General features: G+C 44.3%; 1 protein-coding gene across 1 annotated transcript in view; it reads right to left on the bottom strand.

The window, feature by feature from the left end:
- The window catches only part of SLCO3A1 (solute carrier organic anion transporter family member 3A1), a 145,145-nt gene that overhangs the window by 115,975 nt on the left and 14,620 nt on the right, over positions 1 to 14,550 (bottom strand). The window contains exon 2 of the mRNA XM_054837246.1: positions 4,012 to 4,477. Within this exon, the coding sequence (XP_054693221.1) occupies positions 4,012 to 4,477 (466 nt within the window). The remainder of the gene's footprint in view (positions 1 to 4,011; positions 4,478 to 14,550) is intronic.

Raw genomic sequence — 14,550 nt, 5'->3', positions numbered from 1 at the left:
ATTTCAACAGAACTCGGCAAGATCTAGCAGAAAATGAACTAAAGAGGGAAATGTCAAGTGAGTCATTAGTGGGTAGAGAAAGAACTGTGTAGTAAGTAGTCTTTGACATACTTTTCCTCCTTTAAAATAAACGATGCCACAAATTGAGGGAATCCTTTGACATTAGTGAAGTTGCAATAATAACAAGTCCTGCACAGTCTGCAGGAGCAAGGAATTCCTCAAAGAGGTTACTTATGCCAAATGCCAATAAATACACAAATAAAATTAACCTGCTTGTTTGGAAATCTCTAGATGCAAGTTCAGAACTTAAATACAACCGCAGACTCAAGCAGAGAGAGAAGCAAGCAAACCAGCACCAAACCAGATTTCCCCAACTTCAAACAGTTCAGAAAATTCCTTTATTTTTTCATCTTTTGACCCCTGTTGCCAACATTATGACCTTTACGTTAAGCAGGCACTACGATGAAGTGGGAGGAGAACGTATTTCGCATCATTAGCAGCAGCAGGCAAGGTCCCGCTGCCTTTCTAACTCTGTTCCGGCACAGATGTGTTTTCTTTTGAACATCCTTTGGTGCGTACTCCCATGCATGCATCTCTTTGATTTGATTTGCCCTCGGTTACCACAACACAGCTCTTTTCCTAGGGCTGGTTACTACAGCAACACAATCTGAGTTTGGTAGCAACACATTGCAGGCATCAAAAAATATGCTATTAGCTCAAGAAACATGAAACTACATGTCAGCAGCCCATACCGCAAAGATATCTTCCTGTAATATCTCACCCTATCTCTCTAATTATGAAACTCTATGAATCCCCGCCTCCTTGGCGGCGCACAAGCCTGAGCAACCTCTGCCTTCAAAGGATGCACAACAGAGGTGCGCTATCCACCACCTCCCATGTGCCTGTCATTGCAGAGAAACCACAACGGGCCAGATTTGATGGACTTCATGGCCAGAAATGTATTATATTCCACAGATGCTATTACTTGCACTAGCAGTTAAAGCCAAAGTTTTACTTTAAATTCCATATGGTATCACATCTGCATTCTTCTGCACACATGTATTAGTACTAATATTTTTTTTTTTTTTTAAAAGAAGGTTTGGGAGTGGTGGTGGTAGTTGGGTTTTTTGTTTGGTTTTGTTTTAGAGGAATCTTCCTGTATTGTCATTTCACTGCCAAAGACGCTGTACTAGATATTATATGAAGTTACTCCACTGAACTCTTGAACAAGTCAGAAGGAAGGAAAAATACCTCTCAGTGCACAGGGTTCTTTATCTAATTCACTGCCTTGGGACACAAGAAAGTTTTTATTGCAGCAGGTGAACAATTACTAGTACTTAGCTGTCAGGTGAGAGACTGCTACTTCCCCCCAGCTACAAAACAGCCCAAACGCAGCGTATACCTACTTGACATTAGCAATATACTGAAGGCAGCACGGACTGGTCAACCTGATCACTTCTCAGCCACAGCCAGCCATAATGGAAAGTTGGGCCAGACTATTACTGCTGTTATTAATTAGTTTCTATCCTGAGGGAACAACCCATGCCAGATTTGCTCCTAATTTAAACTGAGGGAACTTACCCAAAAACGTTTTATCCGGTCACATACAGTGTAGCCCCTACTGAGTGAGTGTGCTATTATGAGAAAGCAAACTGATATAAATATAGCACAGTGACAGTATACACTGCAGTTATTTCCTCTGCAAAATGGAGAAGAATAAAGCGGGTAAGCTGCTCAGCCAGCCTTCTGCTAAGGCTACTGAAAACTGCATTGATGACATCAACAAAAATAATCAGTGAAAGAAAATCTGAGCAAATAATTCTCAAACAACATTTTAAAGTGAGGAATTTGACCTCCTCAAGTATTCACAAATCTGAGAAGATACACACATTTCCACCAGCTGCTTCTCCATTTATATTCATTCACGGAATATATTTTTCCTGTATTTTTTTCCTGTTAGCTTTTATTTTCCCTAGCTAAATTGACTGCAGGTTGATATAAGACTTAATCATCCCATATATGAAAACCTACTTGTGATGAATAGCCTGGGACAGGACAGATATTAAACTTCATTGTTGGTGTGGCTGATTGGTTGAATGAGCATACACATGCACTCTTCTGCAACCCATAATTCATACACAGAAATTCAGATTATGATTTTCATGGCTAAAGCCAGTAAAGCTAACACCCCCAAAGTGCTTGGTGGTTTTTTTAAACTTTACCTGTAGAAAGGAACATGGTTAGAAGTATATGTCTGAAGGAAAAATAACGAAGCAGCATATAGTAAGCAGAAATCATTTTCTGGCAGTATTTTCCCAGTTACTAGTCGAACTGCCAACTTTAAAAAAGTTATTTTAGCATACAAGATGAATGTAGCTCAGGAACAGAAAAAAAATCATTCTTCCTAATCCTCTTCTCATGCACCCTCCTCAATCCTGTTCTCAGACATGAAGCATTGCTTAAAAAATGCCCATGGAATAGACTGAAAGAAGTTGCTGCTTCTCCATATAGTTATTTATAATAGATAATCTTGGAATCACTCTTAATTCCAGCTCATAATTTATGGTGTTGGCAAAGTTGCTCCAGTGAATTTAGTCTCATTATTCACCTTTGGGTTGTACAGTATCTTGTATTTTATTTATCATCCTGCTTTATCCAGTGGATCCCTCACAAGCACTTACAGAACCAAGTGAAGGTGAATAACGATCCAAGGACAAAGCTAAATCCTGAAATACTATGATTTTATGGACAGTTACAGAAAAACACAGACATACTTTGAGTATGTAGAAGAACCTCTTTACTTAAAGTAGCAATACGCCCAGGAATGCCATAGCATGCTATTATATAGTTACTCTTTCCAACAGGCCTCCGCGCTATCCCAAGACACTGAACATCATTCAGAAAGTCAGTGGGACTGTTCAGCTTTGCTGTCTACTGTCATACCCCAGCTGCACTCAGTTATGCTTGGGAACTTGATAAAAATGTCTTTGGGAAAATAAACCCACTAATGGGATCATCCATTCAGTTGACAGTCCAGTCAAGACAGGGACCGTGGGACAAGTGCAGGGAATTTTGGTTACTGGAAGCTATACTAACGAGTGGAGAAGGATCACCTTAATGGCAGCACACACTTCACTGATGCATTGCATTGCAGCCATTTGTCTGGTGACAAGTCCTGCAGAAAGAAGAACGACCCAAGCTGGTGAGTTTTTTCAGAGAACAACTTCACTCACAACATTCTCTTTAAACCTGCTGGAGAAGAAACCACTGCTGAAACCCATGAGTACTTTACCCAAATAACAGAGATGTTTTATTAGGTAAATGAAGCCAAATTTCATATCTTAACCATCTAGAAGAATTTTGCAACATGATGACCAGAATCATGAGTTCTACTTCAGGCTCACCATATCTCAAAATAGACCCCACCACCTTCCGCATCCTGTTCTGTTACAGGGATCACATTATCTGGGGTCCTGCCACAGCATGCTGGGTCACGGCACCTACTCCATAGCAGGCACTTTCTCACTAAAATATGATGATGGTGGTAGTGACAAGAAGTGTCTCCTCTCAGTCTCCTTATACTGCAAGGATCACTCAGACAGACAAAAGCTTCAGAACAGGAAGGCAACTAGGGTATCTTGGGGGAAAAGAAAAAATCATCCTCACGTGTGCCACTTGGAAATTCTTCAGCTAAAACTGAACCATAAGCCACCAATATCAAAATTTAAAGCAATCTGGGCAAACACAATAGAAGGAGTGAGCATCTTCCTAATCATCCAGTAATAATCACCATGGCTGTCAACCTTTACCACTGCTACAAAAGCAAATATCACTGTGTTGCCATGCTGCTTACAACCACTTGGCGTAGAGACCCAAGTTACCTTCACAAGCAGAGCAGCACATGAAGAAGAGGCCTGAAGGCATCCCTCCCACCAGCATCAAACAGGCAAGACAGGAGTGAGGTGCCAGCCTGCAAGGAAAGCCTTCGGTGAGAAGTTCAGAGATCCTTACCTATGTACAGGGAGGAATCTTTCCGCCTCACATGGTCGTCAATGTAGGAAACTCCCAGGGGCTGGACAGGGGTAGCACCAATGCCCAGGAGGACCTGTGCTCCAATGAGCAGCAAGTACATCATGTTGGTAGCAGTCCTATTCCTGCAGATAAGGTCTGGGTCTGGTCCCTCATCACTGGTGGACCCGTTGGCAGCACACACATCCCTCCCTTCGGCCCCCCAGCGTATTTCTCCCGATTCATACTCATACTGGTGGGTCAGAAATTCAGGCAATGCAGAGAGGAGGGCACCCAAGGCCATGACTATCCCTCCACATCCTATCAAGCGTGGCCGGTGTCCTCGGGCTCCAAAGTAGCTCACGAAGAGGATGAGGGCCAGGTTGCCAATCTCAAAGCTGCTGGCAATGACACCCACGTCAGCACTCTGGAGGTTGAATCGCCGCTCCAAGGTGGTTAAAACACTCACCTACAACAAAGAAATCCAGAGAAAATTACTGAAAAGGAAGACGACCTGTCTTCTGTCCTCCCCATATGTCCTACTAAAGAATAAGTCTCCTTGACTTTCCCTTGGAGCCAGACACATCAAGGACATCTAAATCACAGTATAGTAGTAGTTGACCTCCAAACATGATCTGACTATTCAAATACAGCCACATCAGAAGGTCCTAATACCAACTGACATTTCACAGCCTACCACCTGTCTGAGCACATGTTCATTTACAAATTCCTGCGTACATCAATGTATATTTTGGGTGCCTGCAGAGACTCATGACTGGTTAACCTCTCTTTGAGCTCCCTTTTTATTTAAATGCATGGCCTTCACATTGCAAACACTGTCCCACAGAACCAAGGCGCAAACCACACCAAGCCTCACATCATGCTGGGCATCCAGTCTTTCTCTTGGAAAGAATCTCAGCTAGCGAGCAGCAGAAAAACTTGTGGATACTTGTCTCACAAGGCCATCAAGTCAGAGACAGCGATGCACAAATAGGCAATTAGGCCAGCATAGAAGGTTTTTATTAAAGTATATAAATAAAATGCTAATCAAAGGGTTTAAACTATGGATTAGTTAATGGGATCGTCACTTACAGAATAGTTTTGAGAAGACAGGCCATTTAAGGTTTATATAGAAGATTTAAATCCACCACAAAGAAGGGAAGATTTAACAAATCGTGGTTATTTAACACTAAGAAGAGAGAAGCACATGAATAGTCCTCAAATATTTAACATTGCTGTGAAAATGAATGACCTGTTCTTTATATTCAAAATGGGCAAGACAAGAAGTGACAGGTTTAAACTGCAGCAGAGATGATTCAGGTTCAATACAAGGTGGCGAGAAACCAGACTTTTACTGGATTGTGGACTTTTAAGGATTGTGAAGCACTGGAATATGCTACCTGGAGAGGCTGCAGAGGTCTTTAAAAGAGCATAGACCAGCATCTGTCAGGACAGACACAGGTATGACTGATCTTGCCATAGGGCAAGAAAATGAACCAGATGATCTCTTGAGAGCTCTTCCAGCCTTGATTACATAGTGCAGTGAAACACAACATGGATTTTCTACAACAGTCGTAGCACCGATCAGAGTACAAAGATGAAACATTGGGTACCTTGCTTGCTGTCATCCCTGCTCAAGCGAGAAAACTCGGAGCATTCTCATGTCTATAGCAGTGTCCTCCTTATAAAGGAAAAAGAAAAAACCCACAAAAGAAATCTTGAACATGTCACAGAAATGCCAAAAACTTTTACCTTGGATAAAAGACTATCCTGTTTTTCAGATTGCAAAAGATGAAGAAATTTAAGGTTGTCCTAAAACAGGCAGGTTTCTCTATTTAAAAAAAAAGTGGTAAAGACCTCAGAGCAGAAGGTAGCCCCTGGACAGAATAAAAATAGCCTCCCACTGGAGGCACTGAAAATCTTTGCTGATAAACCTCACAAAGCAGGAGCCAGTCTGACCGACTTTAAAGTATTCTGACAGCAGCTCTTCTCCGGGGGCAGTTAGCCTCTGTTAGGGAACACCAGGACACAGTTGGACAAAGACAGGCCCATCAGCAACAAAATGGAAAAATGGAGACAACCTACTTCTGCTTTACATAATCAAAAGCCCCCAAACCTGACCCTGATAAGTATTCAAGTCAGATCTCCAAAACTGGATTGTTTTGGATTTTCAAAAATCGTGAGCCTTCATCCCATACAGGCAGTTATCGTTTTATGCTACTACTGTAATCCTCCCCTTCCAAAGAGTCAAGAACTGAACAAGACAAAATAAAAACCACCCAGAAAATCAAACCCTATGACTGAAGGCACTGCAATAGCAATAATTCTTCCCCACACCAAAGCCGAGTGAAGATGTGTGTGCTGGAGAGACAGGAGACCACCATTTCATCTGAAACATGGGGTGCAGGTCCCTGTTGGGATCAAACAGCTCTGTGATTCACCAGGAGAATCGATGTCCTCTTGTGCGAGGGCACCGCACAGCCTGTCCTTGCTCGGTGAGCAGTGCCGGAGCACGTATCTAAAAGCAATTGTCTCTGTTCCCAACTCTCCATGGGAGCCAGGGTGACAGCTGAGCAGATGGGGGCAGACACTGCTAGAAAACACTGCGCTGGTACTTTCAGAGCAAGCACACCAACAACATCCCATCGGCCCAGGCTGCCCCACCAGGCACTCGTGTGACAGAGCTACGTTTATCATCCACAAGATCGATTTTATTGCAAGGTGTGATCTAACGGGGCTAGTGCAGACTAGTAGGACTCCAGACTTCAACACCACACAGCAAATGCCAACAAACTCTAAGCGATGCAAAGCCCTTGCTATGGGAGCCCTCGGTCACACTACCACCTCCAGCACGTCCTCAAGGAACATGGCTATAGTTGAGGTCCAATGAACACCAATTTCATCAGAGTGGGGATTCTCTCCAAGGTGAGCAAATAACTCTGAGCAAGCAAAATCATGCCTATGGTGCTCACTTCTGAGCTGTACCTAGATAGAAAACTCATAATTACTCATTACAGCTGTGTAAACTGAGGCATAGAGAGCCAAATATTAATGAGACATGTACAGTCAACAAAATTAATTTGTGATGGAATAATTTAGGCTGGAAGATTGAAAGCCAACAGAAGTGATTTCCCAAGGCCAAGTGGTATTAACTAGCTTTGGAAGTCTCTCCCACATTTCAATCTCACTGCCAAATTTTAGGCTTTTACTATACATATATACAAGTAGCTAGAAAGCAGGACAGCACTTAGAAACACTTGAGTGCCACACCATGCAAGGGTCAGATATTGAGCAGCTGGATTTCAGATAAAAAACTGCACCATTTCTAAGTGCAATTCACAGTGACAGTAAATTGGTGACAAACCTGGGAATTAAAACCAGAGAAGCAGGATAAGAATTGGGACTTACTTCAGTGGGCCTTCAATTGTTCTTTTTGTAAAGAGCTAAACCCCTCACAATAGGGAAACAGAGTCTCAGCATCCCCTAACAGCTTCTTGCTTTGCTTTAGTGAAGAGACTGAAACAAAAGGAGGAGGAGAAGGGGGACACTAAGCAAACTCCAACCCTCCTGATAAAAGCAGGATGAGTTCTTACTCCTCTGGGTAGATCTCACTGCACTTCCCAGCCTGCTCCTCCTGGCTGTAGCTCTGCCTTTAGTAAGCGGGGTACAGGGGGGCCACGGTGATAGAACAAAACCATCACATCAGCCTTGAGCATCCAGAGGAAAACAGCATCAAAGTACAAAGTGCTGACACCGGCACAGTAGCCTCCAAAACATTGACAGTCATGGGGGGGGGCAGAAAGGGAAATAATCCCAAAATAAAAATAGGGCTGAGAAATAAACTGTCAACATGCAGATTTTTAGGCAGAGAACACCAGGAACACAACTGCATTACATCCAGGGTGGCTGCAGCCCAGACAGCACAGCCCGAATTCTTGCGTTGACATTGGCTGTGACCTTAAATACACAGGCCGACTACAAAATCAGCATTAGCACAGCAGAGATGTTACCTGCATTTATTCAAAACAAACCTCTGCCCATAGCTAGAATCATTCTTCCACCCTCCTCTATACCTCTCCTTCCTGCATATAAGGTGTAACCTGACTAAATACTTGCAGTTTCCACGTGGGATGCTCCCAGTGCCCTTGTAACTGTTTGATAAAAGCACTGCACTGCCCGTATTTCCTTTCACGAGCCTGCTCCCCAGCAAGATAAGCCATCGGGGCTCCTAGACACTAACTCTGTTTATCAAGAGTTACATAAAATGTTGTAAAAGACATGACTGCTCCCCTGTAAAACACTGACATCCTGTGAAAAGGCTGCAAGGCTTATAAAGGGTCCCTGCGTGCCGAGGACCAGGTTGAGCATTAAGGAATGCAGCCCACGTGGACGTTGGGATGCGGGGAATGGAGCGGTGTGACAGCACAGCAGCTTGAGCTGGACAGCCTCCCGCTACAACAGCGGGAACCACCAAGAGCCCACGTTATTAGCTGCGAAGCTGCTATTTCCTGGCTCCTGTCAATTTACACAGCTGTTTTGCCAGCATTGGAAAGAATAGATTAAGAGGATATTCAGTGAAAAAAGCTTCTAACTTAAGATGAAAGCAGTTACCAGGAAGCTATTATGACAAACCAGCAAAACTCAGGCAGACAAGATACATGGGCCAAATGCCTAGGAACAAGAGACATGCGGTTTGACCCCAAAAGTTAGCGATATGCAACCACCCGCTGGACCAGACAAGTCCAGAGGAGGCACGAGAGGGCAGAGACAGCGTTGTAATCATGGCAAGTGCCAGCACCCAGGATGTTTGGAACAGCAGTGAAGCTACAGCTTCGTATGGGTATGCGCCTGTGCTAAAGACAGCTCTACCCCACCTGCTAATCTCTTGTCCTCACATCTGTCCTGCAGATCAGTCCTTAGCAGGTCACTGAGGCTCTGACCAGCAAAGGACTTTAGCTGCAGCACTGTACAGTCTTCAATCACACCCACCCCCATGCCTTATCCATGTCTCAAAGCCTCCACCACCCCCCCTTTGACAGGAACTGCCTTTCTGTCTCTAATTGCAGGATTCTGCAGGATTCCTGCCTCTGTCTCCAGCAGGATTCCCATTTCACCCACTCCAGACATCTCCTACCCAATTTTTAAGAGCAGCTCCACTATGATTTAGCTACGGCCTTACAGAGATCAACAGGATCGCGTGGCTGGTGTTCCTCCACAAGTTCATGCTCCTCCAGACTAAGTCTTAGACCAGATCACTCAAATTTGACCACCGAAAACTAAATCAGGTTGGCCATCTGCACAACTTGCTCATGCAGAAAGCAGAGCCATGTAGCCCAGCGTTCCGCCTTTCTGTGAACACACCTAACATACAATAACCAGAAGTAATTAAGACTTACACCATGCTTGCACTATCTCCTCTTCTTACAGACCCATAGAAGTCTGCACACACAGGTTTGTCCTGGGTGATTTTGAAGACTAACACTCAAAAGTGCCTGGGCTAAAGGGGCCTCCTAAGTCCACCCTAAAACACTCTTCAATGATTGAAAAAGGAAAATGATCTCACACATAATACACAGTGATAAATGATCTACATCAAAAAAAGAAGAAAATAAATCAATCACCACCTTAAAATTTTCCAGCCAAAGCAACTTATATTTCAACCCCTATAACTAAACCCAGGGAAGCTTTTGCCATGCCATTCAGGACTTATTTCAATAATACAGGCTCGCATTCATCATTCCCGTCTGCCCCAAATCTATAGATCACGGCATTTCTGAACCAAGGTAAATTTGTTCTCTCTATAGACTTTATTTTATATTAAGGCTCAGCAAAAATGCAATCCACAAACCTGTTTCACACTATTGCCCCACTTTATCACTAAGAAATGATCTGAAGGCTGGGGGTACCATTACGGAGTCAGAGACACAGTGCATTGAAAATGAATATCATATTGTTCGTATCTCCAATGATCAAGTCATATTCACCCCCAGAGTCCACAGATAAGTTCATTGTATTAATAACACAGGGTTATATATAGAAAACACATTGACTTTATGCCTGAAGGGCATTTTAAAAGGCTTCTTTTTAATGTAAAATACATTTTCTCAGTTATGTGGTAAAAGATCAGACTTGAAGAGACATGTCTGCAGTGCTACAGGGTGTAAAATAATTGCCTGGCAACTATATTCCCAAAGGAAAACAAACGCGAACCCTCTCCCACAGTCTCCATTTCAGAGCCGGGAAACACAAGATTCCTCGAAGAGCCAAAGGGACCATCCCAGAGACAAAGCTGCTGTTTCCACACACCTCCACCCACTTCATCACATGTCACCTCGTCCTCCTCCAGCATCCGTGCAGGACAGGGCAAAGGGCATCCCTTAGCTGGGGGTAAGCTCTCCTCCCTGTAGTGCTGGTACCCATGGGCTCAGCCCCCCTTGCCACCCACCCACCCTCCCAGCTGACAGACAGCACAGCCACCAGGCTCAGGCTCCAGGCCCAAGGGAACGATGCTGATCTTTTTCTGCTGATGCTTTTGTGCTCCACAATTCCAGCATCGAGATGATCACTCATGGTTGAGCCCTATTTTTTTTTTTTTAAATGCAGGCAATTCCCTTGGCATTTTGCTCATTCCTTGAAGAAGCTTAACACCCTTTGCCCAGCCGCAGGCATCAGCATTCCTCGCTGCTCCTCACCCTACTGAAATAGTGAGGGCATCCGGACCTCCCATCTCAGGCTGCTGATCGCTTGCATCAACACCATTCCCTGTTCAGTAAAGTCAGTGGAAACTTAAAAGATGTTCTCACCGCAGATGCAGACGCCCGTGCTGGCTTTGGGCACGCGAACATAAGGGAAAGCAAAAAACGGTGGCAATACAAACACACCCAAGCTGGCTCTGCTCAAGGTCTGGAAATCATCTCTGCATAGAAATTTGCATTCACATGACATGGATAATAGATGCCGCAGCTGAACCACTGCTGAGAAGTAGGGTGTTATTAGCTTGGCTGTTGCTGCACGTGCCTATGCTGTTTCTAGGCCAGCACTGGAAAATCTGCAAGTTACTGTACTGGAGACACAAGGAATTTGCAGCTCAGATCTATGCCTCAGTGGTGTGAAAATTCATTTTATATTTTAGTGACCAGCTCTGAGATGACTGACTTGGTCCAAATTAAGCATACATTCAAGGTCAGGATTTTCAGGGCTCTGAGTAGAAAGGGTATTACACTGTGCAGCAAGAGAAACAGCACACCACACTCCTGTTTGAGGCAAGACATGCTGTTTTGGCAACCCTGTCCTCTCTGGCACCATACAGAAAACTTCCCTGCCATCTCTCATACCCCACTGTGCATCTCCTCCCCACATTTCAGAAGCTGCAGCATCCTGCGCACCTTGCCCTCAGCCAACGCAGGCAATGCACAAAGCAAGCGTACCTGGGTGACCCTTTGCTGGGTAACGCAGCTACGCCACAAACACAGCAATGCTCTATGCTCTTGCACATTGCAACCAGAGCACAGAGCAGTTGGTACCCACAGAAGACATCCTGTTTGGTCAGGAGTTGATGCACCACTGCAAAGCCACAGTTTGTTTCAAAATAGCTTAAAACAGAAAAAAAAAGACATAAGCCTCTCGAAGTTAAACGAACATTTTTTTTCCACTATAGTGAAACAGGGATCCATACCAATCAAATATGCAACATAAAAACCTAAGCCCTAATCGAAGCAAACAGCAATGCAAGTGGGCTGTCGTTATCTTCCCCATTTGTTTCCTAAGGATCCTGCATGGGACACAAGGGACCAACCCCCTTTCCCTGCCTCCCCTGAGGAAGAGGAGCAGGACTGCCCCATTTAGAGAGGTGTGAATAAAAAAAGATCATCGGGTTGTTATTTGCAACCTACCCCCTCACATCCATCATGGAAAGTTAGCATGAGTCACCGACAGCTCAGAATAGACCCAGGTACAGAGCACCAAGCCACACTGAACTTCCTAGCAAAACCTGAAAGGCTTTTTCTGTTGCTCTGAAACAGATGTGCACCACAGCAAAACCTGCATTTATTTTTTTGAAGTCCCAAACTATGGTGATATTATCACAACTGCAGGCTGAGTGTCCACACAAGCTTTCTGCCTCCAAGCCTGCTGCTCAAGATTCACCTCACCGTGTGAAGGCAGGTTGATCTTTTAGCCTCTGACAAGGGATCCACAGCAATACATCCAATGCCAGAACCCATTTATAGCCTACACTGCTCTTTAGTAACACACATACAATGAAGCAAGCAGATATTTCAATCCTTATTTAAAGGTTTTGTCTTTTTCACTGGCAGCAAAATAATGCATCATACGCATGCAGAGAGGCACAAACTTCAACGCTGTAACTGCATTTTTGCATGTTTTAAGAACTGTAGCACATAACAGCGCTGCAGGCACATTTCAAACCTAGAGGATGAAGAATTCCATGTGGAATAAGCACGTAGCAGCAGGAGCAGCCAGAGCATCTTTGACATGTTCAGAGATGGATCTCCTTTTTTTCCTCCTGTGGCCCGCAAGCAGGTGTACAAAGGCAGATAAAGAGTAATTTCAACTGTATATAACAACTTAAAGGTAGGCTCCCACAGCATCAGATGCACTCTTGGCCATATACAGGAATGGCAATAAGATTCACGCGTGGGCTCAGGACTCTGCCAAAAGGGCACCATCATCCTGGGTTCACTTCCACTGGAGAAGAGGAGATGAAACTCACATCTCTGGAAGACTTCCCAGGAAAAAAAAAAGAAGGCCCTTCATATGCACTGTCAAAGAACTGGAGAGGCAGGATCCTAAGCTGTCACACTCCAGCACCCTCACTCCTCCCTCTCCCCAAATCAATGCAAGTTTGCTTGTTTATCTATTTATCTAATGTTGTTCATCTATCTACTTCCTAACACAACACTTATATGCCTGAAGAGGAGGCTTTCTACTATAAACAGGACTACTTACCACAGCAGAAACCATAATGCAAGCCTGATAAGAAAATGGGCCACACAAAGGACTTCATGTTACCTTAATTCACAATCAAGAGCCGAATCCGGGGCTAAGGGTTGCATCTGAGCTATGCCACAGTGCAGCTCAAGAAGAGAGACCCATGGAGCTGGTTGCAGAAGCATTCCCAGCTGCCAGGCATGAACCAGGGCAGAAGTGACACAGGCAGGATTAATAGAAGTTTTGATGGAAGCTGAATTCGGTGTTCACGGTTGGAGGACAACGGTGATTATATAAAGGCTATTTACTGAGAGAGGAGGTTTTCTGACAAGTCCTGCTACTTTTCTCCTCATCTGCTCTGGCTATGCTGATATCTCTCGTGCTCCCTCCCTACCCAGCAGCAAGGATGTCTGGCTACAGCAAACGTGAACTCAGCTTAGCGAGAAGTTAGAGGCACTTCTCATCAACCACTACATGAAATGCTTTAATTTAGTAAGCCTTAGGAGGAAGGAAGTCATTTAAAAGGGAACCAACAAAACAGCCACATTGTATTGTCAATCCACAGCACTTTGTAACAACTCATAAATGAAACATCACATTTCTGTAAGCACCTGCAAGTGGAATTAGGGTGTCTCTAGCAGCTAGCTAGCAACACCCCGAGCTTGTCCCAAAGCCACGTGAGCTGCTCGCTTATCCCCATCTCACACCCTGCAGCCCACACAAGAGCTGTCCGTGTCATCCTGCTTATTTGCTAAGTAACACCCTCCTACAAGGCTGTTCACGAACGACTCAGTTCTCCTTCCACGTTGTCCTTGCGCAGAGCCAAGGGTATGAACAGGAGCCGGGTGCTGGTGCTGCCAAACTTCCCGTTGAAGAATGGGGCAGGTTGGGAGGTGAGCACAGGGGGTCCCGGTGTAAACAGACAAGTCAGTGCTTGAAGATGATCTTAAATCTATTCCCATCCGAGAACCTGGTTATTATCTGAACATTTCCTGTGCAAAGAATGGGGCATGGAAGTTGAAAAAGACAGCCTTGCAACATTTGCATGTTTAAGTTTGACAGTCCTGAGCACAACACAAGCCATGCAATTTTATACCCTGTACCATCATATCATTTCCCCATTTCGCTGCTTCTCAAAGGTAGCAAGCCCCTTTCCTCTTGAACAGAAGGCGATTTACAAATGTCTTTTAAAATACACGCACAAAATAACATATAGGGAATAAAAAAATTCTTGTAAAGAAAAATTAAATGGGACATCTAGCTAGAACTTGCAGACTTGTCAATCTCACTTGTCTGAACATGTTCCCTGTAAAATGGAGATACAGGCAACAAGATGTCTCACCAGATGATGGGAGCTCTGTTCCCTGGGATTCACTATGAAGTGAGCTATCAAAAAGCCAATGAACAAAATGCATCTGCTGAGGCTGTACAAACAGATGGCTGAATTTCACCCCTGTGTCTGCAGGTTTAACAATAACCCGTGTCAGAGACAGGCACCGAACAGCAGCTGATGGGGTCCCCACACTGCAGAATCACTAGATCCTGCAAAAATTCTATGAGCACACGCAAGAAAAAGAGAAGTCACCACCTCCT

The sequence above is a fragment of the Grus americana genome, chromosome 10 (assembly GCF_028858705.1).
Source record: "Grus americana isolate bGruAme1 chromosome 10, bGruAme1.mat, whole genome shotgun sequence".
NCBI classification, from domain to species: domain Eukaryota; kingdom Metazoa; phylum Chordata; class Aves; order Gruiformes; family Gruidae; genus Grus; species Grus americana.
Note: the sequence above shows the minus strand (reverse complement) of the source record. Positions and strands in the feature narration are given on the sequence as shown.